The 24,467-nt window shown below is 37.4% G+C and overlaps 6 protein-coding genes and 1 pseudogene across 9 annotated transcripts; 1 reads left to right on the forward strand and 6 right to left on the reverse strand.

Annotated features, from left to right (window-relative positions):
• The first annotated feature begins 354 nt into the window (after positions 1–354).
• Positions 355–3,227, forward strand: LOC18043619 (pentatricopeptide repeat-containing protein At2g03380, mitochondrial). Of its 2 annotated transcripts, XM_024186832.1 has the most exons (2): positions 553–635; positions 737–3,227. In XM_024186832.1, exons 1-2 carry the CDS (start codon positions 627–629, stop codon positions 2,519–2,521), a joined length of 1,794 nt encoding a protein of 597 aa, XP_024042600.1. In that variant the 5' UTR covers positions 553–626; the 3' UTR covers positions 2,522–3,227. The 2 variants fall into 2 exon arrangements, with proteins under 2 accessions (XP_024042599.1, XP_024042600.1); XM_024186831.1 differs by having other exon boundaries at positions 355–3,227.
• A 244-nt stretch (positions 3,228–3,471) lies between these two features.
• Positions 3,472–5,845, reverse strand: LOC18043860 (putative pentatricopeptide repeat-containing protein At1g69350, mitochondrial). Its single transcript, XM_006438719.2, has one exon. It carries the CDS (start codon positions 5,780–5,782, stop codon positions 3,545–3,547), a length of 2,238 nt encoding a protein of 745 aa, XP_006438782.1. The 5' UTR covers positions 5,783–5,845; the 3' UTR covers positions 3,472–3,544.
• A 560-nt stretch (positions 5,846–6,405) lies between these two features.
• On the reverse strand, positions 6,406–10,124 carry LOC18043861 (clp protease adapter protein ClpF, chloroplastic). Of its 2 annotated transcripts, XM_006438722.2 has the most exons (9): positions 9,758–10,124; positions 8,854–9,191; positions 8,697–8,756; positions 8,280–8,374; positions 7,999–8,171; positions 7,598–7,710; positions 7,339–7,384; positions 7,060–7,100; positions 6,406–6,970 (listed from the first exon to the last, which is right to left on the reverse strand). In XM_006438722.2, the coding sequence occupies exons 2-9, from the start codon at positions 9,181–9,183 to the stop codon at positions 6,824–6,826; spliced, it is 1,005 nt and encodes a 334-aa protein (XP_006438785.1). In that variant the 5' UTR covers positions 9,184–9,191; positions 9,758–10,124; the 3' UTR covers positions 6,406–6,823. The 2 variants fall into 2 exon arrangements, with proteins under 2 accessions (XP_006438785.1, XP_024042522.1); XM_024186754.1 differs by lacking the exon at positions 9,758–10,124 and having other exon boundaries at positions 8,854–9,689.
• Positions 10,125–10,879: 755 nt separating this feature from the next.
• On the reverse strand, positions 10,880–16,639 carry LOC18043862 (protein GDAP2 homolog). The gene is given in 16 exon segments (XM_024185859.1): positions 10,880–11,214; positions 11,359–11,450; positions 11,574–11,648; positions 11,729–11,798; positions 11,969–12,036; positions 12,201–12,309; positions 12,600–12,823; positions 12,825–12,852; positions 13,132–13,335; positions 13,518–13,611; positions 14,173–14,243; positions 14,358–14,477; positions 14,841–14,896; positions 15,197–15,274; positions 15,775–16,213; positions 16,490–16,639. Coding segments are annotated over 15 exon segments (1,683 nt in total). The 5' UTR covers positions 16,093–16,213; positions 16,490–16,639; the 3' UTR covers positions 10,880–11,138.
• A 549-nt stretch (positions 16,640–17,188) lies between these two features.
• Positions 17,189–18,957, reverse strand: LOC18043863. Of its 2 annotated transcripts, XM_024186014.1 has the most exons (4): positions 18,683–18,957; positions 18,075–18,164; positions 17,899–17,995; positions 17,189–17,625 (listed from the first exon to the last, which is right to left on the reverse strand). In XM_024186014.1, the coding sequence occupies exons 1-4, from the start codon at positions 18,903–18,905 to the stop codon at positions 17,484–17,486; spliced, it is 552 nt and encodes a 183-aa protein (XP_024041782.1). In that variant the 5' UTR covers positions 18,906–18,957; the 3' UTR covers positions 17,189–17,483. The 2 variants fall into 2 exon arrangements, with proteins under 2 accessions (XP_024041782.1, XP_024041783.1); XM_024186015.1 differs by lacking the exon at positions 18,075–18,164.
• Positions 18,958–19,319: 362 nt separating this feature from the next.
• On the reverse strand, positions 19,320–21,132 carry LOC18043864 (UDP-glycosyltransferase 13). The gene has a single exon (XM_006438730.2). It carries the CDS (start codon positions 20,935–20,937, stop codon positions 19,519–19,521), a length of 1,419 nt encoding a protein of 472 aa, XP_006438793.1. The 5' UTR covers positions 20,938–21,132; the 3' UTR covers positions 19,320–19,518.
• A 2,128-nt stretch (positions 21,133–23,260) lies between these two features.
• On the reverse strand, positions 23,261–24,387 carry LOC112099262 (annotated as a pseudogene).
• Positions 24,388–24,467: the final 80 nt, after the last annotated feature.

A 24,467-nucleotide genomic window follows, 5' to 3' on the forward strand; every position in this document is an offset into this window, starting at 1 on the left:
AAATTTTTAATCAGCCTTGGTTACATACCATCTCATCAAATCATTAAATGAACAATGTCACGTCAGTTAAAGATACATAAATTTAATAATTGTAAAGTCATAATTATTCTTCAATTTTTTTTTAGACAAGTTATTATTATTATTCTTCAACTTAAAAAAAAACACACAGTTACCACCATGATTAATAAAGAAAAACACAATTGTACTTGGATTTGGGGGTCCACAAAGCCAAACCTATTTGACAATTGTGGACAGAGATATGTTTGCCTCACATTCTTTTAATCAAAATTTGGCGGCACAACTACTACTACTCTTCTTCTTCTTCTTCTTCTTCTTCAAAATAAACAACAAGGAAGTGACAGAAATCAAATGAAAAAACCCGAAAGACATAATGAAACTGATCTCTCTCTTGCAAAGGCACGTATCTCGTACCAAAAAACCGAAATTGCAACTAAGATTTCTCTCTTACACAAACCAGCAAACACCAACACAACATGAACTCGATCAAACTTTCGCTTCGTTTCACTCTCTCCCTTCAATCCCATGTCTCAATCTTCTGGGTCTTTGCAAAAGCACCGGTTCTCTCAAGGCATTTCACGCGTTGTTAATTGTAGATGGCCTAACGAATGACAAATGTAATACTAAACTTGTTAGTATGTACGGTTCTTTTGGGCACGTAAAGTATGCCCGATCCGTGTTTGATTCAATGCCTAACCCAGACTTCTATTCGTTTCAGGTTATGATAAGATGGTATTTTCTGAATGATTTGTACAAAGACATAGTGGAGTTTTATAAGTGTATGAGAAAACGCCTGAAAGAGCATGATAATTTTGTATTTTCGAAAGTGTTGAAGGCGTGTTGTGAACTGCGAGATATTGATGAGGGGATGAAGGTACATTGTGAAATTGTCAAAGTAGGAGGTCCTGATAGTTTTGTGTTGACGGGTCTTGTTGATATGTATGCTAAGTGCAGAGATATTGGGTCTTCTCGTCAAGTATTTGATGAAACGCTCGATAAAAATGTGGTTTCATGGACTTCTATGATTGCGGGTTATGTTCAGAATGATTGTGCACAGGAAGGATTGGTTTTGTTTAATCGGATGAGAGAAGGGTTTGTTGAAGGCAATCAAATTACATTAGGGAGCTTGGTTACTGCCTGTGCAAAGTTAAGAGCTTTGCATCAGGGAAAGTGGCTTCACGGTTATATTCTTAAAATTGGTATTGAGATTAATTCTCACTTGGTGACGGCACTTTTAGATATGTATGTCAAGTGTGGAAATATTAGAGATGCTAGGTCGGTATTTGATGAGCTTTGTAGTATTGATCTCGTGTCATGGACAGCTATGATTGTTGGGTATACTCAAAGTGGCTACCCTGACAAGGCTTTAAAATTGTTTACGGATAAGAAATGGGCTGATTTCTTTCCTAATCATGTAACCATTGCAAGCGTGCTCTCAGCAAGTGCACAGCTGGGCAATTTGAATATGGGAAGGATGGTACATAGTCTTGGGATTAGGCTTGGGCTAGAGGATTATACAGTGATAAATGCTCTGGTGGACATGTATGCCAAGTGCCATGTGATTGCAGATGCCCGGTACATATTCGAGACAACTTCAGAAAAGGATGTAATTGCCTGGAATTCCATTATATCTGGGTATTCCCAAAATGGGCCTGCTTACGCATCACTTGAGCTGTTTCATCAAATGAGATTAGACGACAATGTCTCACCTGATGCAGTCACATTGGTGAGTGTCATTTCAGCTTGTGCTTCACTTGGTGCGGTCCAAGTTGGTTCCTCTCTTCATGCATACTCTACAAAACAGGGCCTGCTATCATCTAATGTGTATGTAGGGACCGCGCTTCTAAACTTTTATGCCAAATGTGGGGATGCTCAATCTGCTCGAATGGTTTTTGATGCCATGCGAGAGAAAAACACTGTAACATGGAGTGCAATGATCGGTGGCTATGGAATGCAAGGAGATGGTGGTGGGTCCCTTGCACTTTTCAGTGACATGTTGAACGAAGAAGTGCAGCCCAATGAAGTAATCTTTACAACAATTTTGTCCGCCTGTAGTCACACTGGGATGGTTGGAGAGGGCTGGAAATGTTTCTACTCAATGTGCCGGGACTTTAAATTCGTGCCTTCCATGAAGCATTATGTGTGTATGGTGGATCTATTAGCTCGTGCTGGGAGGCTTGAAGAAGCCTTGGAATTTATGGAGAATATGCCTATTGAACCTGATGTTAGTTTGTTTGGAGCTTTTCTCCATGGATGCGGACTGTATTCAAGATTTGATCTTGGAGAGGTGATGATTAAGAAAATGCTAGAGCTACATCCTGATAAAGCTTGTTACTATGTGCTCGTGTCTAACTTGTATGCTTCGGATGGAAGATGGATTCGGGTCAATCAGGTGAGAGAATTGATGAAGCAGAGAGGTTTGAGCAAGTCCCCTGGCTGCAGCCTGGTGGATTTGGATAATGCAAACGATTTCTCATTCTCTAGGGTGGTATCTCTTGCTTAGTTGCAGTCAGTGGAACTTGAAGTAACCAGGCATTGGAACCAAAGCTACCACAAGAAGCCTAATTCTGCTACAAATTTGCATGACGGAACCTTGGTCCTTGTGGAAAGTATCTTCGATAATGATTCAACCCTGTTTACCTGGAATGCCTTAGAGATTTATACCAGGAAGCTTTGCTAGGAATATCAGTTGAAAGGATGACTGTTGGACTGCAGCTCAGTCACTGAATCCATAGTATCAAAGAATTATCGTCCTGCAATATCCTGTGAAGTCCTTGTGCTCCTCTATTATGAACATGAAGAACTTCCCGGCATTATTTGATCATTAAAGATGACCCTGAAGAGTTATCTTAAAGACCATGCACTCCATGAGTTTAAGAAAGCTCATGCCTCATGTTATAGGGGGCTCACTCCAGTTGCCCAACATGAGTTTATGAGTTGGTAAATCTATGTGCATTCCAGTAAATGGTGAAGGCTGATAAGATGGTATGCTGATTTGCAATTATACTGATTCAGTGAAAAATTGAGTAAATATTTACACGAGGGATTTCGGAAGGAGGGAGGGCGTTTTTTTGGAGGGAAGGCCATATCGTGTACATTATTCAGAGATACACACAAGTGCGCGTGCGCACACATTTTTTTCCCCCCTATTAATTGTACCGTATACTAATGAAATCCTGAGAGTTAGGAGTTGGCTAAGATCAAATTGAGCACTATTTTAATTTATCTAATTTTATTTCTCTTTTTCCTCTTGTATATGGGATGTTTTTACAAAGGTAGACCTGTTCTGTGATCTTGCCAAGGCTAAAGTATGTAAATGCACTGCTGAATCCGAACAACTTAATCAGCCAAGCCAATGGAAGTTGCTACTCCTTATTGTGTGGATTTGAGATGACAACCATCAAAAGAAACGAGGAGGTACTACGAAATGTATGAAATGAGTGATAAATTTTTTCAAAAATAGGAGAATATGTACATTTCTGATTACATATGAGATGTCTCACCAGCTCTAAATTGACTTATCAAGCTAAATTGTACTGTACCCAGGGACCTTTTTTAGACCTGTAACTTCCATTATTGATCTCACCTTTCCAAATTCATCCCAGTTGCCTTCTTCAGCATATATGTTAGATAATAAAGTATAATATCCGTTATCATTTGTACCAGTAACTGAAAGTTCTTTCTCAATTGTTTTCATTACATCTATTCGTTTGTGGATTCTACATCCGTTAAGCAGTGCACCCCAAATGCTACCATTGGCAGGGAACGGCATTGAATGGATCATTTTAAATGCTCCTTCGATGTCACCACTACGACTTAGAAGGTCAACCATACAAGCATAATGTTGTAAGTCTGGCTCAACTCCAAAAATCCTCATTGCATTAAAATAGAACTTCCCTTCTTCTACAGACCCTGAATGACTGCAAGCCCATAAGATATTCATGAAGGTAACTTCATTAGGTTTTATTCCTGAATCTAACATTTGCTTGAAGAGGGAGGCCGCATCATTTAGCTGACCATGCATTCCATAACAGTCAATCATGGCACTCCAGGACACCACATTCCTTTCCGACATGCTATCAAAGACTCTTTGGGCTGTTTGAAGGTCTCCACACTTTGCGTACATGTCAGTTAGCGCTGTATCAATATAAATATCCTTCCTTACACCGTAGCTAATGAGCTTGTGATGAACCCACTTACCCTTTTCAAGCTGACCTATGTTGGAACAAGCTTGAATTGCAGTTAAGAAGGTCACTTCATCCATCTCCAGACAGTTCAAGTACATTTGATGAAAGAGATTGATCGCCTCAAGTGAATTACCATTCTGGTAGAACCCACAAATCATAGAATTCCACGTGACAACACTTTTCTGTTGAATTCTCTCGAATAATAGGTATGCTAAATTCTCGAAACCACATTTGGAATACATATCAATCAAAGAACTCTGAACAAACTCATCTTTGCAGTCTATTTTAATGACAAGACCATGTATCTGCAGACCAAGCTGCAACGAACCCACATTTCCACAAGCTGAGAGAGAACTTGCAACACTAAATGAATCTGGCATTAGACCCCACGTCTGCATCTGAACAAGAAGTTCTAATGCCTCCTTCGACATTCCTTTCCGAGCATATTCTGATATGAGCATATTCCATGATAGAATATTCCTTTCTCCAATTGCATGAATAACCTTCTCGCATTCACTCATTTTCCCACATTCAGCATAGAATTCTATCAATGCTGGCCCCAAATAATCATACTCGGGTCCCATACCTTTTCTGATAATCTGACAATGAACTGACTTCCCTTCCCTAAGCCAGCCCAACCCAGCACAGGAACCTAAAACAGTAATCAAGGTTATCAAATTAGGTTCCTCTTTAACCTCCAGCATCTTAACAAAAGATTCTAAAGCCTTCTGAAACCAGCCGCTTCTATTGTAGCAAGAAATCATCGCTGTCCATGAAGTAGTACATCTTTTCTCAATCTTTACAAAGGTTCTCTCTGCACTCAACAAGTCACCACATTTACTATACATTACAATGAAAGAATTACCCAAAGGTCCATCAATCTTAATTTTTCTCCTCAATACATGGCCATGAATCGACCTCGCAGGTCTTAAGGAACATAATTCACCACAAGCCTCAGCTAGGCTAAGCATTGTCACAAAGTCCGGCTCAACACCTTCACGCACCATTGAATGAAACATCTTCAACCCTTCACTGACATCCCCATTATCAAAATAACTAGCAATAATCGAACTCCACGAAACCACATCCCTACTCGTCATTTTGTCAAACACTTTCCTAGCATCATCTAAACAGCCAAATTCACCGTACGTACAAAGGATTGAAGTCTGAATAACATCATCCTTATCAAACCCACATTTGATTATCCTTCCATGGACTTTTTCACCAGAACCCAGATCACCTAAACTTGAGCAGGCTCTCAAAACAGATGGGTAAATGAAGTTACTGATTGTGGCTTGCTCGCGTATCATTTTATGGTAAAGTAAAATGGATTCTTCAAAGAAGTTGTTCCACATATAGCATTTGATGAGTACAGCCCACATGAAAGAATCAGGTTCTTTGAAAGTATCAAAGACAAGTCTTGAAGATCGCAGAGAACCCATTTCAGCATATGACTCAATGAGCCTGGTGGAGGCTGGTGGGTCATAGTGAAGACCGGTGACCAAGAGGTGTGCATGGAGTCGTGTTAATTTTCTCAAGTTGGTGCATGATCTGAACAAGGGCATGTAACGAGTCATCCCTTTTGTTTGTGGCAACTATGCTAGTTTTGCCTCTGTTGAGAGAGAAACCGAAGTCAAAGGTCAAAGCAGAATCTGTTAAGTTAGTTAATAACTGTTGGCGGACAAAAAGCGCATCCCCTAGTAGGTGCATTCAGTTGTTTATTTATGCATTATTCTTACTATTATACTTTGACTCAATGTTTTCTCCAATAGGAAGGAAAACTTAGTTTACTCTGTTAATTGTTATGATTTCATTAGCAATGACGGTCCTCGTTTTAACTAAAGAAGAGAAGAACAGATGCTCAAAAACAATGTCGTTTACGCATTTAAATTCGTGTTTTTTTTTTTTTGGTTTAACATGATTATCAAAAATTTATTAAAATGACAAATCCCTCGGAAACTCATATAACGACAATAGTAATGAGGTGGCCGCCGAATTTAGTTGAGTGATTTTCAATTAATTTTATTTTCTAATTATCTAAGAATTTAAATGTTATTCATCCTTGTCTTAAAAAAACAAAACAACTAAGGATATCCTTGTTTTCTTTCCTAAGATGACAAGAATACTATTCAACAAGAATAAAAAAAAAAGATAAGCACAGTAGAGACTGGATCGAAGTTCATACTCCAATTTGATAAACTGCGGCAGCAAAGAGCAAGGCAAATTGACTATTTCTTGTATTTTAAACAAAGATACATACTTGCTGATTTAAATAAAGATGTACAGGGATCGTATTGTTCATAGTAGAATTTTGAAGCCTCTTGATCTCATGAATGACGTTCATTTACAAAAACAAAAATAAAACTTTTGATCCTCAGAGGGCAGTCGAATTACTACATGATCGCCTTTTCTTTTAGCTTAGGTGCAGCGGTTGTTATGGATGGCCCCATCCGACTTCCCAATAAAACAAAAATACAGGGTATGCAGAAATCGGAATCGTATACAAGCAGGAGCTAATGTCAGAATGGACATGCATTAGAGGACTATGTTCTTGAGCTCTAGATCCGGCAAAACTCAACTCGCGCAAATAGGATTGCAGACATCATTCATTTTAAGCATTACTGCAGCTCCTCATCTTCTGGATCTGTGGGAACTTCATATCGAGGCCTGTTGTACTTCTCTCGCAGCTGCTTGATTGGGATGAAATCTCCAGCTGTATCCGTCCCGTAAAACAGGAAAGAAATATAGGGATGATCAAACCTTGCCTGTGAATTAAGTACAGCCCACAAATAATCAGGAATAAAATAGTAGGGTTGCAGGGCGCAACTTTCATGATTTTCAGAAATCTACTCACCATGTCTGGTTGGTCAGAAGCCAACAAATTCTCCTCAGCAACTGCAGTAATGTAAAACCATTCCATATTCCATGAGTTCAACAGAGCATTAGCATAGAAAAACAGCAAGATCCAAAACAGGATATTGCAATCTAAAAGCATTTACAGTCATGCCTCTAAGTCTGATATTATGCTATTACAAAGTTGAATACTGATAACAATGCTGACAATGTGCCTTTTGTACAGAACTAAAAGGCAACTTATATCTCTAAGGAGTTGGATCAAGCAAAATGCAATTACCATAAGCGACCAGTATATTGGGGTCAGCATGTACGTCAACCAAGACCTAATAAGGGGGAAGAAAATGAAAAGGCATGATCAGAGATAGGAGAAGCAAGCATTGTGAAACTTCACAAGAAGCAAAAATTACAGCGAAGGATTAGGGAGTAAACCTCAAAATTCCATTCAGAAGAAACATTTGTATATCAAAAATATTGAGGAAAATGTTCATCTTATGATACAAATGAAACTAAAGTAACCAAACACAAGGTTAATGAACCTGATAAAATGGCTGACTAGGACCTCGTTGCAACTTTTCCACTTGTGCAATTTCCATCCATGAACTAGATTCACAGCAAACTGGATCCATACCACAAATCACAGCTCGATATCCTAAAACCATAACATGAGATTTCAGCAACATTTACAAGCAGTGAAAAGGAATAAGAGAACGGTGTAGCCAACTCTCATTTCTACTTTTTGCATCCGATCCTCTGAACTTCGACTGAGACTGACCAAGATTATGAGGCAGTTGATATCCCGTTCATAATAAATGATTACAACTGGGAAAGAAGTACATCTATATTGTACAAGTTAACATATGTGCTTAAGTCACACTTAAAAGCACAAATAAGTAAATAGAGGAAAAGTTGATTCATCCAATGAAAGGCATATTGTTACCAAAAATTTTATGATTCACTTTCTGCCCTAAACGAAATGCAAATCGTGCATTTTCAAACGCCAGAGCTGTTGCCGAGGCAGCCAAAGACTCTGCCTCCAGTTTGCAAATTTGATCCCGTAGGTCAGCTGCTAAAGCATAATTCTCACTGTCAATTGCTTTCTGCAGATCTGCACTGCAAGGAGAAAAAGGAAAAAATAAATAAATAAACAATCAGTCCAATAAAAGTCTCATGTTGAATCAACATGCCACAAAACTACAGTGGAAACACGGCTTGACTTACCGTAGACGTATGATACTTAAAGCCTTATCTTGGGCTTCACTCTTTGAGGATAATCCCCTTTTCGCTTCTAGCTGCCTAGATATTTCTTCCTCCACCTTCCAAGATGAACACCTATTAAATATAGTTCGCAGTTCATAGAATAGGAAGCTAATTCACATGCACATGATCATATGTTAATGCAGGCAAGAGCACAATTTTAAGATGTTCGAAATTAGAACCCCATAAGCCTACTTACCAGCAGTCTTGCAAAAATGAGATATAATAGTCAGAGTAAACACAAATATCACAACTTTCAAGGAGATTTGAATGTCACAACAAGTGAAAAACTTGCTTCTGACCAAGTCCTCAAGTAAGGTAATGAAAGGAAACATTCTCCAATTGAGTGTTTTCTTACATAAACAAAATGATAAATCTAACCTCAGTAAGCTTGTTTCTCAATTGTTGTGCAATGTCGTATTCCTCCATGTTTAAAGCACACTGCAATTTCACGAAACCAAAACAACTAAATCTTGTTAACACAACCCTCAATCTGGGAGAAACATTAAACCATTTCACCTTGTATAAGCTGTCAAACCTGCACTCGAGTTGCCAAATCTAGCTGAAAAAAGAAAAACAGTATATCCTCGTTAGCACTTTCACTACGCTCTGAGCTTGCATCCAATCCCTGGTCACTACCTCCTTTAAACAGCCATCCAGCATTGGCCCTCAAGTTTCTTTGTCTTAATAGATTAAAAGTAACTCTTAAGTGTAAGCCTTGAACAAATTGATGACAAAAGCATGGCCGATCAATCCCAATTCGGCTTTTCTCTAATAGCTTGAAATGCCTTCTCCACAAAGCAGGTGACCCATAAAACCCACCATTCCCGGAGGTTGTTAGCGTGCTTAATGACAGAACTTGCACCATATTTTAACCTGGAAATGAAACTTTATATTACAATATGAGCAAAACCAGCTGCCAGTCTTCACATCTAAACCCACATTCTTTTTTTTTTTAAAAAAAAAAAAAAACCTCAATTGTCAATTCAGGATCGTCGGAAAATCTAAAAAAAAAAAATTATTATTTTAAAGAGTTATTGTCTTTCTCCGAGCTACCACAAGCTTAGGGGGGAAAAGAAGCTTAAAATTACACGGAGGCCATCTTAATTCTTATGATGAAATTACCGAAGCATTATTGGGTACTTGAGCAGTAAAACAGACATGAATATTAGCAATAGCTCCCTTTGGTTCAATTGTACTGAACCCCAATTCAAAAATAATAATAACAATAAATAATTAAAAGCCAGTTGAGTTTTAGTGTTCTGCACAATGAATACATCATTCGATTCTGCCACTACGTTTTTATCGACTTAATGTTGAATTAGAAGCGTCGAGAAGTAACGGAAGAACAGTTTCAATCCTTCACTCTTACTAAAAAGTAGAAGCAGAATAAGAAAAGAGAAAGAGAAAGAGAAAGAGAAAGAGAAAGATAGAGAGCTCACCTGAAAGCTGATGCCGCGAAGCAACAGATAACTGCTCGAGAAAATCCAACTTTCGTCCTCAAAAAATAAAGTTCGTTAACAAATATCAAAAAAGAATTTGGGAATGGCCGAATACGATATCGGTCCCTTAAAGATTTTAATTTCTCAAATAAAGACATAATTGTTCTATTTTTATATGAAGGAAAAAAAAAAAAGTCCCCATCTGTGTGTCTCCTTAATCCGATCATCTTTCGAAATGATCAAATTAGTATCCATAGACTAATCTCCCCTTGAAATGATGAAATTCAAAAAATTTTATTTTGATCACACACCACGGCAGTCAGCATGTATGATGTAACTAACTTTTAATAATTTTTTCAGTCTTTTTTTTTTTTTAGAGAGATCACAGAATATTAGGATCCATGTGTTATTACCCAATGTCAGATTTCTTGACACGTATTATGCTTCAAACGAACCCAGTGCCTCGTGATTTTTCCTTTCATATTATATATGGGGGCGGAAAAAACTTACGTGTCTTTACCACTTCAGATGGGGCATCTCAAAAATATTTTGTGATATGATAAAATTGTGAGATAAAATAAATCTGATTGCAAAAATCTATTGATATTTTTAATATTAAATCTGATAAAATCCCACCTTATGTATAACCGATACTCTTACCACATGTCAAAACATCATTTGACAATCCCTACAATTCTTTCTCGTGGGGCCAGGGCCTGGTAGCTATTCACCCTTCCACGTCAGATGATCGTACGTACCCCTCCCTGCACACTTATGTGGAGGGTTACTAAATAGTCCAATGATGGTTAGGGTTTAACTTGAGATAACCATAAGGGGTCTAGTGATAATTGCTTTTTGTTTATTCATGGATTTTTCAGACATGATCACACTAATTCATTATTACCACTATGTTATCTTTACAATTGTTTGGTAAACGTTACCCCAAAAAGAAAAATTGTCAAGCTTTCAATTGCATTTCATAGAATTAGATCAACTTGAATTAAATTATGCAAAAATGGCCAGGCAGAGTCACATTGTACAAAGAAAGATTGTTTAGAAAAGAATGTGAAAATAATTCATATTTGGCAACAAATGGTCCTCACAAAGTCAAGCACCCAACCATAAACAAAGCTCAAATCACCTTCAATTATTATTTTGAGAATTATCCAAGATGATACAAAAGGGAACCAACTTATTTCCATCAGGCACAGACAAAGATCATTGCTCAACATATTTCATGAAAAAATAAATAAATAAAACACTAATTGTACAGGAGTAAACACCCAAATACAATCCCCTTCCCCTACTCAAGACAACAAAAATGATAACAAATGAGAAATCACTGCTTCATCCCCGGGTGGTGAACTGTTTTGTGTGATTCTTACGGTCGTTGATATACATATTTTGTTCTAGGGTCCACAATAAGACCCTTTCCCCCATTCACTTCCAAATCATGCCTGCATCAAATGCATTATAGCAATTCTGGAATCAATTTTCGTTATTTCTACTTTGATCATTAGGACTATCCACTGAAAAAAATGGCATGCAAGACATAAAATGTGAAGTAGAACCACTGTGGAACTAAGAACGGGAAAACTCACTGAAAGACAAAGTCAGGAATGGTCAACTGCTCACGAGGAACATATCGGAAGAGTTGCAGAAGCCGATCAACATATACCACTTTCTTCCAGACCTGGAGAGTGCAATTAGTTTCCAAAACAAATTCAGAAACAGTAAGCCTGCATAAAAGTTTTTCCCCCCTTCCTTTTGGGTGAAAGAAATAATAGGTTTCAATGAGAAACAATTTCAGACATACCACATTGTCCACCAACAATTGCAGTGTAAAAATGGTAGCCTTCAAGTGAAAAGTAGGGTGAAGAACATATATTGCCTGCAAGAGCACATAGGACAATCAGAACCAAAATTCACAATGTGTTTTCTTGTTAAAGGGAGGTCATTAATGTTGCATACATGGAGGTTGCGTTGGTGTTTCCGACCAAGTACTTGTTGTAATCTTCTCATCCATCCCAAGTCCGGTTGCCTGTTATTCCAGAAACAGATGGTCATAAAGTGGACAAAGTAGGACTAGAAAAGAGGACTAAGAAACTCAAGTATTGGTGAGTCATTCAATTGGAAAAAGCCACAACACATTGCAAAAAATGGCAAGCCAACTTTGCAAGCATGATTGCAAGTCCGCAATGTAATACTTACAGCTGCAGAGAAGCTGCAGAGTGAAAATACACAATAGAATAAGGCTTCTGAATCAAGGGCTCAAATTCCTGAAATTTGACAATCAACAATTGTCTCTGTTTGTCAGCATCATATAAAAGTTCAATAAGGGAAAAAAACCACAGGAAAGACAAGTAAACAATTACCAAAGCCAAAAACATTAAAAGTTCATAGATCCGAAATCTTCAGCTGAAGTGACTTGTAACTAGATTACCTTCACCACATAGAGCACAAAACGCTCAAGATCAAGACATCGTAGCAAAAAGTGCGCTCCCACAACCACCATTACAGGACGTCCCTCGCTGTCGACTCCACCACGGTAACTGAAATAGAAAGAGTAGAGCTAACTTGATATTATATCCAACACAAGACCATCAATCACAAAAAGCACGTGAAGTGTTGATAAAGTGTGCACATGAAAAGAAATATGATGAAGACAAGGTTTGCAATTAATGAAAGTGGATTGCCACCTGAACACTTAACCGTCAACACCAATTATCTAGCCCAAAAGGGTGAATTTTGAGAACCAGATAATGCATGAAAGGCATAAAAATCCGCAAAAGCAAATACAAGCTGAAGTAGGCACACAAACCATAGATGTACAGATGCTTACACAATTTTCATCTCTGCAATTTCAGAAAGATTAAGAGAATTTGCTTTGGCGAGGTATCTAGAGTGTAGCGAGTATTCTTCAGCAGCTGACAGTGGAGGTCCACCTAGGTCACCAAACCCAAGCATTTTAGCACAATTCCAACCACTTTGAGCTTGAGCAGTTTTTTCCCATTGCTCCTTGCGTCTTTGATCTGGATCTTTAATTAGGGACATAAAGGCAGGATCCCAAATATGAATCCAAGTATGACGAGTTCCTGTAAGAATAACAAACATCCACTTAAGACATTTGATAGTTTTCCTTCAGTCCAGCTAGTAATAGTCTCATTGCTATGATGCATAAATATAAGAGTATAAGAAACAAATAGAACAAAGCTGACTCATCAAACAAAGAAGGGCAAGTTACGGTAAGAGCAAACAAAAGCTCGAAGAGCAACATGCACACTTTCAAAAAATCATCTATAGCTTAAAGAAGAAAACAACGTAAATAGAAAGAAAAAGCACATAATATTTACAACAAAATCAAATTAACCGACCTTCGTATCAAGCCAACATCACTAACAGGAGGTTCAACTGGAGCTTTGGGAGGCTTTGGAATATTCTTTTTGGGCAATGGCTTTATTCTGATCTTACGTTCATCTATAATTGTCTCACCATTTTCATCCCCAACATCAGCGGGAAGCTTCGAAATGGCCACCTCCTCCTCATGTTTATCTCGAGGAAAGTAAAGTGGAAGCAATCTACATTGTGAATAATATTAAAATACATATATTTCTAAACCTACAGAATTACTAAAAAATACATCAATTACAGAAATAATAGCAATAGCTAAGAGAAACAGTGGTCTTATACCAACTTAAAATCTAAAGAAGGGACATATCTTGCACCAGCAAGGTAATAATATAAATCTGTAGTACACTACCTTTTATATATCTCTGTATCTGATGCTGTGGTTGTGCAGAAAACAACAGCACTGATTTTATCTTTCTGCTTCTCGAGAAACCGTCGTACAGTCCCTTAACATAAAGTGAAAAAAAGATGGAAAACAATGAATGCCAGGAAGCACACTAGACCTTCAAGATGCACCCATTAAAACATTAATTCACAAGAACAAAGGTATAAGTACTTTGACCTTTCTATAAACACATAAGCAACATTTACACCAATGGATGCACATGACCTAAATGTCACAAGTTCATTAGATGGAGATTTATGAAGCTCATGAAACATTAATGGTTTCATGGCTTCTTCTATAAAATTTGAAGTTAAAGATCTATTAGATGAAGAGACGCCCTCAAAGAAAAGTACTAATGTCACAACCATTGTATTGGTATGGGATTGGTTTAATACTTAAATAACTGACACCATTTTTAAGGCTTTTTAAAAAAAAAAAATTTAATAAGAAAAGCATTTCAAACTTTTGGTCATTAGCATTTAAATTCAAAATTTCAGCAATGCAATTTTACTTATCAAATAATTTAAATTAAATTTCTGCAATGCCCAAACATTCCTCATGCCTCAAAAACATCAAAAGAATCAAGTGAACCATGATAAAAACGGATAGGGTAAGTTCTCACTAATTGCCACATGCGCAGCCGGTTCACGTGGATAGTTTTTAGCCTCTGTGTATATACAGCCCATAGCAATGCTGCATTCATGTGTGAAGCAGATATAAGTTTCAGGTTTAATAAGACCATAGGAGAATCAAAATAATTCCATAAGTTGCATGAAAGAAAATGATGTACCATAACTACCACAATACCTCTTAAGCCCATTTTCAATAAGAAGTTCAAGGCAAGACCGGTAGCAGTGACTAAGAGCATTCTCTGCAGCAGTATGATATTTTACAGCATACTTGGGGCCAACAGTATGGATAACCCTCCTAAAATCATCATTTAAAAAAGGGGGAAAAATGAATTTTCAAGTAAATACAGAAATTTTATGAATTTAAAACAATGCATAGAAAATGTCAAAGGTCTCCAGATATAATTGAAAACTAAGTGCATGAGATGGCATAATACAATACTTATATTATTACCAACAGCCTAGGCAAGAAAAGCATAAAATTTGCCAATGCAAAAACTTGTGTATTACATATACTGATGCATTCTCAATGTCTCTGATGTCCAAAGCACACTACTGAAGGCAATGGAGTACCCAAAAAAGAAAAAAAAAAGGCCTCTAAATGCTTTTACAGATTCCACTCATTTTACTCTGCATGTATGAAAATGCATCAACATCAAACCTGGCAGGAAGATCATACGCATTAGTAACTTTTGCCATCCCCGTTCGGCATCCACCCTGCCAGGAAACAGAAAGTACATCAGGTCAATCCCAGTCCGAACTATCTATCTTCCAACAATGTTGTTAACGATTAGACAGCCAATCTTCCAAAAAATAAGGCTTCAAATAAAACCAGCATATCAAGCACTATTTAACATCCTATGTTCTCACATCTGAGAATTACATCCAAATTTTGAACTAACAGATAAGCAATGAAAGTATAACAGATGTATCATGGCCATAACCAATTGACATTGCATAGAAATGGAAAAATATTAGAAACAATTACAGAAAAGCAAACAATTCTAGTTAGCATACCAATGTTGCACATTCTTCAGCAAGACCAGGCCCAGCTGCAGCATGCAAACCAGGGCTGCTGTGTGCTTCATCCAAGTTCTGTCAACAAACCGCAAAAGTATCAGATCAGTAATGAAATGTATTAGATAAGGTGATGGATTGGCTGGAATATACACTTCCTGAAGGGTCATCCAGCTTTTCTAATCACTCCTCAAGAAAGGACTTTCCTAGGATAGTCATCCCATGGGCATGGTATACTCATCAAAGTTCTAGCGGAAGGCAACAGTGAGATTAATATTACAGTGCATTGTTGAACACAAATATATATACTAATACCATTTTCCATAATGGCTGTGATTCAAAAAAAGCAAAAAAAAAAAAAAAAATTCAGATTAATTGAAGCATGTATATGAGCCCAACTCATACAAGCCAAGAATAAATCTATTGGTAGCAACATATTTCCAAAAGACCAAACTGCTGAAAAGCATGACTACATAGCATAAGACACATAAGTAAGATGGTTAAATGCTGTCCACACCACAATCATCAAAGAATTAGAAACCAAACAAGGTTGAATAAGGTAACTAGTTAGTGCTCACCTCGTTTGTAGAATTCACAACAGTATCAACTTCCAGATTCCAGGGGTTTCCTCTCCACAAGTATATCTTCGAATTAATCTCATGATCCACCGGAAACCTCGAAACCATCCCATTGCCACTACTTTCTGCCCCAGAAGAAGAGGCTAAGGGATCAGCAAAATAAGAATTAGAGAATGAAGGATCTTCACTCTCATAATCCAACGACAGCCTATGCTCTGCATCACTCCACCGTGGAACTTGATCTAAAGTCACCACAGAATCCCCACTATCACTTGGTAATCCTCCCCGCGGCGTGGCTGTAGCCACAGGCCGGTACATTTTTGCCACCCCCAATTAGAATGTCACTTTCCTTCTCAAATCCAATCCCAAAATTTCAAAAAAAATTTAATGCTCCAGAAGAACTTTAGAACATGAAACCAAACTAATCAAACAAATTACCCTGCAAACAACAGATTGAAAACCTATATCATCATTAAATACTAACAAAAACACATAAGATCCGAACTCAACCACAAACTCGATAAACAAAATAAACTAAACCCTCTTTGTTAATGATCATCGCCAATTACTTTATACAACCACCAAAAAAAAAAAAATTCCAGCTTGTACAATTACATTAATTGAAGCCCTAACATTAAAACAATGAACAATAGCATCGAAAACACAAATTCAAAGAACCCTAAGCAAGTAAATTGAGGGGCAAAAGGAAACTTACCTGTGATTAGCAATCTCGGAGTTCACAAAAAAAAAAAAATAATAATAATAATAATAATAACAATAATTTTGTTGATAAATTGATCTCGATGACGAGGGAAAATACAACTATTATTGCTGGGCCGATGAGCTTGCAGAGGCCGAAGCTCATTTGGCCAGAAATGAATCAAATGATTACTCGAGTTAAAATTGGAATTTGTCTTTTGTGGAATTTGACAAAACCACTCCTCCAATTTTCTATAAATATCGCTAATGCCCCATCACTAGATACTATTTCTCAATGAACCCAATCGGTTTGGTCAATTCGGCAATTACAGGTAAATAATTGGCTAATCGTATATCCGCTGGGCAAGGATGGGGGAATTCATCGTCAAACAAACTTTTAAGGATCCACCACTGTCAGCCGCCGCTCGTTTACTGCCTCATCTTCGCCAGCCACTGTTCGTCAGTCGTCACCTCATTCATCTCGCCGGCCGTTGCAGCCTCTCTCGTCGTTGCTCTCGTGCCGGTGAAGGTGAGTACTGAGTTGTCAGTTGTTCAATGCTTGTATTTTGTAATAGCAATTACATGTCTATTCTTTTACTAAATTAATATGCATGGCTGCCTGGTTCACTGGTTGGTTTGATTATTGGGAGTAAATAACAATGTAATTGATATTTGATTGAGAAAAAAAAAATTAAGATGAAGCACAGCTGGTTCACTGTGTGTATTTGCATGTTGCAACTGCTGACAGATTTATTGCTATGTTGATTTATACATGGCAATATCCATTAGTATTGTGCAAGGGTGAAGGAAGAGGAAAGATAAATACAAATGTATTTGTGAAATGAACTCAAGAGCATACTGGCTCTGTTAGAATATTGGCATCATATGCATATCATCCGGAAAAACAAGAAAGAGACAGCTGATAATCTCTCCAGTAATCCTACAAAAAGAAACTATTTCAGTTCTAAATGATGATTTCCTATGCAACAGTTGCTCCAAATTCAAATGCTTCATTCATTTACTCCAGCCTTTTGCTTCAGCATTGAAATGAAGTTCTCCCTCTCCTCCGGTGACATTCCCTCTGCAGAACAGTCTCCTACTCCCCACTCTGCCCCACGCAAGCAGTATTTGTTCTCAATTTCTTGCCGGTTCCTGAAATTTTCAATGATTCTGTAGCATTACCATTTATTCCCTTGTATCATATGTATGCATGATCAACATAAAAATTTTCTTCTAACTTGTAAATTAACAAATAACATGAAACCCCTTCAACAGCATAGCCTCACTGAGCATTATTAATGCTTGGCTTATATATAACTCTTAAGAAATTTTTCAACTATCTAAACTATAGATTTGCAAGGCTTAATTCACATTTGGAGCTGTCGAAAAATAATCCAATTGAGTCGAACATAACCAAGAATTTACCTTTCTTTGTTCTCCTTGGATATCTCTAGAAGCTTCTTTAGTAAGGGAGATTCTTTAAATCTTGCATCAAATTCGGCGTACTTCTTCTGGTTTTCTTCTGCAAAAAGAAGCTGTTATATCACATCAAGCCATGAAATGAGAGTAAAAATAACAAGACTACAAGTGAGAGATCAAACCATTGAATCGATTAAGAAATTCGATCTGAGGCAACTCAGGACCGGGTACTGATTCAATTCCGGAGAATCCAGATAAAAAACCCGCTTTAGCTGAAAAGCTCATAAGCTTACATGATCAGTTATATACTAAACTGCATGTTAATTGCTTAGAATTTCAGTTACACACATATAATTAAACAAAGTCCCCAAGACGAGCATCAATAGCTAATGAATCACTTCCATCAGACCGCCTAACTACAGAAGCGGATATTCCGAAGAGCAAAACTGAAAATTTAGTAAAGCAAGTGAGCTGGGCATGCGGCAACTCATATCGCTTGCTATATCATCAACTTTGAAATTTTAACTTCCGACGATACTGCTTAACAAGGGGAATAAAATGATAGATGAATGAAGAATTTTGTATAAATTAAATGAAATGCTGTAACAGATGCTACGATAATAATGCGTCAATTCAAAGAAAGGGATAGCCCAATTGGCTTGGTTCTTGCTGCAGCAGCAAGAGTTCAAGAGATTGATTCCCATCGCACCGTCGCACGTGACATATAATTGATGAGAACCCACTTAAGTGGAGTTACGTATTAGAAAAAGAAAAAAAAAATCTTTTTTACCTGGGACTGGAGAGAGAAGAACGGTAGCTGAGGCAGCCAAAGGAACAACAGCTTTGTGAATGACACGCTGAAAAGATAAAGAAGATGAAGAAGACAGAGAAGATTCAGAAAAATGTGTGTGTTTTTTATTACACCCAGATGGTATTATCGCGTGGAGGTTGTTTGGGTTTCCACAAACAGTGAAATTGGCGGACAAGAGAGGCGAAAATGAGGAGGAAACCATGGTTCTCTTCTCTCCTAACTCGAGGAGAGACAGAGATGATAGGGAGGGAAAGAACCTACGGACGGTCCATATTATATCAACTGAAATTCGATAAGATGCAGTCGTGGCATCATATCACTGGGCCCCACGTAATTCAACTAAATGGCATCATATCATCCGTCCGATAAATTTTATGAATTACAATTAATTAATCATTTATAGTTCAATTTAATATAATTATTACTTATTTTTTAAAATAAATATATATATATATATATATATATTATAATATTATTTATTTATTATATAACTGAAGTTGTACTTTAAATATATTCTAAAATTTCTGCATCTTTCAATGTTATAAACAAATTCATTCAACAATTATCTACCAGTACTGGTCAACCAGGATTGATTTAGGCCAACTACGACAACTCCACAAGCTTCATTTACAAAGATAAATAAAACCATTCTAAATTGGGATCATAATTCATACATAGATAATTATTTTATTTTCAATCTTGCATTGACACATAATGATACACATTCTACATATCAAAAATCAAAGCAAGCAGGATAGGAAAGCTAGAATTCAGTTTTGAATAAAACTGAAGCCAAAAACATTCAATTTTTCATTTTAATGGGTGTTGTTGTTGCACTTCCACTTGTCAATGAGCTCCTTGAATGTTCTCTCGGAGCTTCCACCAACTCCAATGGCTTTCCTTGCCTCTTCTTCAATACGTTTAGCTTGCTCTCTCAGAAAGTCGTTTGCCATCAAATCTTTAATTTTCAAACCAATTTCATCTCCTTTCGCCCTCAGCTCTGTACCCCAACCCCAGCTCCTGACCCACATCCCCAACCCAGCTCTCTCCACTGCCTCTGCATTGATCTTCTGATCCCCAAAATGCGGCCAAACTAACAGAGGCACCCCGTGCCGTGCAGCTTCAACCAGTGAGTTCCAACCGCCATGAGAAACGAATCCACCGACAGCCCTGTGACTCAGTACCTTATCTTGATCCACCCAATTCTTTACCACCAACCCCTGATCTTTGATCTTCTCCGTGAGTTCATGACCAAGCACATTTTTTAAGCTTTCCTCATCTTCCTTGTCAACGATCTTACCTTTCACCACCCACAAAAATCTGCAGCCACTGCTTAGTAACCCATCTCCCAGCTCCTTCGTTTGCTCCATTGACAAGGCCAATCGACTGCCAAAACTGACATACACTACCGACCCTTCTGGTTGATCATCGAGCCACTTCAGAATCAGAGATGTACTAGGGTCGTCTCTTTTTTCAAACTCACAAGGCAAAAGAGGTCCAACGGCGTACACCGGGGGAAGTCCAGCAACAACTCTTCTTCCATTAAGTGCAACCAGAGTGTCTGCTTCTAATGCATCAAAGCTGTTGATCAACACACCATTCGATTTTACGAAACTATTACCATTTTCAAGGAATGAAGTTGCAAATAGACTCTTAGAATCCATAACCGCCGGAGGGACTGATGATAAGGGTATTGGAGGAAGGCCTGGAATTTCAATAAAATCATCATCAAATTCAACAGAACCAGAGCTGGTTGATTTGGATGCAACAATGGCAGGAAAAGACGCGGTAAGAGAAAACATCTTGGCAGATGCTGTGAAAAGGACGTAGTTTGGGAGATGTAAATTTATGGTAACAGGAAGAACGGCGGAGATCAGAGTCACATCTGTGATGAGAGCAGAGAGCGGGGGAGAAAGCAGAGGAGCAAGAAGGTGAGCTGAGCGGCGAATGGCTTCCCACCGGAGCAAGAAAGGGTCAGTAGCGTTGGCTGAATTGGGATCAAAAGGGAGGAGATGAAACCGCTTTTCGGTGACCTGAGGATAAGCAGATAGAAAGTGAGAAACATGTTGAGTCTCAGCAAGTGAGACAGTGGGGTAAGTGGTTATTAAGGTGACGCGACAGTGATGCTGAACAAGCGATGCAGCAAGTCGAAGAAAGGGCGTTAGATGGCCCATGCCAGCACTTGGGATGAGAGCTACATGAGGATGGGAATCAAAGCCGCCGGAATCTGACATGCTTGAATCTTGATCTGGCACAACAAGTACGTTACACTCAAAGCCTCGATGCGTGTTCAAGCCTTCAAGCGATGGAGGTCAAAGCTCTGTCTCCCTCTCCTTCGCATATAAGTAATAAACGTGGATCTGGCTGTGCGCCTGTGCCGTGTGAATCCAGTTGAGTCCTGATTTGTCATTTTTCATTTTCCTTTTTCTTTTTACTATTTTCAAACTGGAATTTCCCCAGTTATGTAAGTTGGGTACAGCTATGGTCCGGTCATTAAATTCAATTATGAAAACTACTGTAGACTGATTAAATGGCTGGATCTACTGTGTACCATAGTTTTGTCCAGTTATATAATGTAACCAGCCTTCGAAATGTGGTCAACCAACCTTTGCAGCCAACCAACGACCCTACCTACCAATCACTTGGGCTTAGCCCAAGTGGCTAGAGCTACCCCCTTGCAAATGTGAGGGAAGTGGTTCGAGCCTCCGTAGATGTATCGTAGGAGTTTAATTTAAATGCTATTTTTTGGAGTCTTAGATCTTGAGTGAAGGCGGTTTTTTTCCCAGACTGGGAGTTAACGTCCCTCGAATATTTGAGAGGGTGAAAAATCTGAGCAGTGTCATATCAACATTGATATCAACAGGTCTCAGTATATATATATATATATAATTGTACATATCAATTATACTCTCATGTAATATGAGTTGTAATTTGAGTAATAGTCTCATGTCATAAAAAAAAAAACTACCCTACCTACTAAATTCTTTAAATTTTAGGTGGACATGTGTAGACTTAGATTGGATGACATGTGCAGGCTTACATTGGATGTAAGGTTAATCACAGAGTAGGTCTTCCGACATGACTTTTGAATTTCTCATAAAATCTCTCTTTTAACGAAAATTTTTTCATAAGAAATTAGTTCTTTTTATTTTAAATAAAAATTTAATTAAATACTTAAATAAATTATTTTTCAATAATTTTTTTACACTCACCTCATTTCATATTTTATTTTATATTTTAAAAATAATTAAAAATAAATTTTGAGAAACGTTTAAGGATTTACAAATTATGGAAATAGAAATTATGTAATAAAAATAATAATTTAAGACTTTAGGATTTGTATGCATCTATAAATAAAAAATAATAATACTTTTTTAAGGTGAAACTTAATGACAAGAAGATTAATAGTAATGTATGGCTTATTATTTTATAAATTAAGATAGAGATATTTTGGGAATAAAAATCAAAAGGGGTGTTACAAGGATTTTTGAGGTTTGTTGAAAGTTCCACTCTTATCCCAAACCGAACAAAAAAAATTTGGACTGAACCAAACTAATCCAAGTTTTTCACAACTCAACCCAAACCATTTTAATTTACTATTTAATTTTGATTTTAGGTTGACTTGGCCTTTGACAAATTCATGTATTATTTAACATGATTAAAATGAAATATTAGTTATGCCATATATTTTAATGTTTAAACATTAAGTATATAATAAAATTATTTTTTATCAGATAAAGAATTCAGTCACACTAGTAAATTTTGTAACTTAATAGGAGAACCTAAGAGCATCTCCAAAAAAATATTCAAATAAGATTTTATTACTTATTTAAAGAGTCATGTCAATATTTAAAACTAAAAAAAATACTTCAATTAAGATTCTTTAAATAAGAAATTATTTTCTCTCTTCAATTTTATAGAGTTGCTTTCTCTCTCTTCAATTCATATTTTATTATTTTTTATTGGTGAGAGTGAGAAAAGTGCTTTAATTACCATTTATTTTTTCTTTAAAAAATATTTATTTGATTAAAGTAATATTAACTTATTTCTATTTGAAAAACTTTTTAGAAAATAACATATTTTTTCACTCTCTTTTTTACTACATAGGTAAGCAAATAGATATTTAAAAACTAAAATTAATAATACCTTTTGGAGATAGCTTTAAAATCTTTGAAAGTTGAGGAACGTAAATTCGAGTCTTACCACTAAAAGTTAGTGTTGGAACTTTAATTCTCCTTCTATTAATAGATCAGGATGTTTGTTCGAATTCTACTACCAACAAAAAATTGGTATTGAGATTTTAATTCTACTCCTATTAATAAGTAAGGGTAATTAGGATTTTGATTTCTATGCAATTGATAAGTAGGGATAAATATGAGAACTCAAAAAATATAAAAAGGGCAAAAAAAAAAAAGGGCAGGCGATCCCTCCGATCTCTGATGCTTTTGTTGCTCGTATGGCTTGTTTGGTAACCTGTTCTAAGAGGGTCTATGCTGAAATAAATATACATGTACTATATCAATTATTTTTTTTTAAAAAAAAGCTGTATTATTTTGACCGGCACTCAACCCCCCGGTTTCTGCGGTAATAAGCTGTATTATGGTTGTGTAGATTCGGTGATGAGAATTCTATCGGTAATAAATTTGATGTCTACGGACTCCGGTGGGCAATTGTCGGTGGGATGGACGGAGCTATACTTTCTTATCAACTTTCTTGCCTTTCACTACCCACAAGAATCTACACCCAGTGAGTAATAATCCATTTCCTCGCTCCTTCATTTTCTCCCTCGACAAGGCAAGTCGACTGCCAAAGCTAACATATATAGCACTGACCCTTATGGTTGATCATCGAGCCAATTCAAACGTGTGCTAGAGTCTCTTTTTCAAACTCAAATGGCAAAAGTGGTCTAATGGTGTATAAGGGTGCAAATGCTTCAAATGTGTTGATCAAGATACCATTTGAATACATGAAACTCTGACCACTTTCTCTTAATGTAGTTGAAAATAGACTACTTAAATCCAGAAGTGCTGGAGGTAATGATTGTATGGGCATTGAAGGACAGCCTGGAATTTCAAGGTCATCGTCAAATCGAATGGAACCAGAGCTGGTTTTGGATGCAACATTAGAAGGGAAAGACTCAACAAGTCACCCATTCTTGCATATGAATGAAAAAGATGTAGTTTGGGAGATGCAAGTTTATGGTAACTGGAAGAACAGAGGATATCAAAGTCACATCAGTGATCACAGCATTAAGGGGAGGAGATACCGAAGAGAGGATAGAAAGAGAAGGTGAGCAAAGTGGCGAATGGATCCCCACTGCAGGAAAAAAAAGGGTCAAAAGAGTCTGCTGAAGGTGGATCAATAGGGAGGAGATGAAACTGCTTTTCCCTGACCTGGGGAAAAGCAGATAGGAAGTCAGATAAATATTGAGACTCAGCCAGTAAGACGTCGGATGAGGGGTGATTAGGGTGATATGGCAGTTGTGACGAACAAGTGATGCTGCAAGTCGAAGAAAGGGTTTTAGACGAGGAGAGCAACATGGGGATGGAAGCCAACGCCACCGGAAGTTGACACTCTTGATGCTGCCAAGATGTGGGTTAGGTAAATCCTGGATGAACCAAGGGAAGGAAGCCAAAGCTCTTTGGTAAGCTCTCCTATTCATGTAAATCAATTAATATATGCAGAAGCAGAAGTTTCACCCTTTTTTTCTTTTTTTTGCCCTTCTCCTTACTGACGGTCCCCACTCTCCACCAATCTTGCAAGT

This window comes from Citrus clementina, unplaced genomic scaffold (genome assembly GCF_000493195.1).
Source record: "Citrus clementina cultivar Clemenules unplaced genomic scaffold, Citrus_clementina_v1.0 scaffold_4, whole genome shotgun sequence".
Lineage (NCBI taxonomy): Eukaryota > Viridiplantae > Streptophyta > Magnoliopsida > Sapindales > Rutaceae > Citrus > Citrus x clementina.

What these genes read in the sequence shown, in the direction of transcription:
- LOC18043619 (XM_024186831.1), top strand. Translation starts at nt 392, where the DNA reads ATGAAACTGATCTCTCTCTTGCAAAGGCACGTATCTCGTACCAAAAAA.
- LOC18043860 (XM_006438719.2), bottom strand. Translation starts at nt 5,782, where the DNA reads ATGACTCGTTACATGCCCTTGTTCAGATCATGCACCAACTTGAGAAAA.
- LOC18043861 (XM_006438722.2), bottom strand. Translation starts at nt 9,183, where the DNA reads ATGGTGCAAGTTCTGTCATTAAGCACGCTAACAACCTCCGGGAATGGT. An exon ending in TTAAGTATCATACGTCTACG is followed by an intron (nt 8,172 to 8,279) that starts GTAAGTCAAGCC and finishes TTCTCCTTGCAG; the next exon opens with TGCAGATCTGCAGAAAGCAA. An exon ending in CTAGTCAGCCATTTTATCAG is followed by an intron (nt 7,385 to 7,597) that starts GTTCATTAACCT and finishes CCCCCTTATTAG; the next exon opens with GTCTTGGTTGACGTACATGC.
- LOC18043863 (XM_024186014.1), bottom strand. Translation starts at nt 18,905, where the DNA reads ATGGTTTCCTCCTCATTTTCGCCTCTCTTGTCCGCCAATTTCACTGTT. An exon ending in TCTTCTCTCTCCAGTCCCAG is followed by an intron (nt 18,165 to 18,682) that starts GTAAAAAAGATT and finishes TGAGCTTTTCAG; the next exon opens with CTAAAGCGGGTTTTTTATCT. An exon ending in TCCAAGGAGAACAAAGAAAG is followed by an intron (nt 17,626 to 17,898) that starts GTAAATTCTTGG and finishes TGAAAATTTCAG; the next exon opens with GAACCGGCAAGAAATTGAGA.
- LOC18043864 (XM_006438730.2), bottom strand. Translation starts at nt 20,937, where the DNA reads ATGTCAGATTCCGGCGGCTTTGATTCCCATCCTCATGTAGCTCTCATC.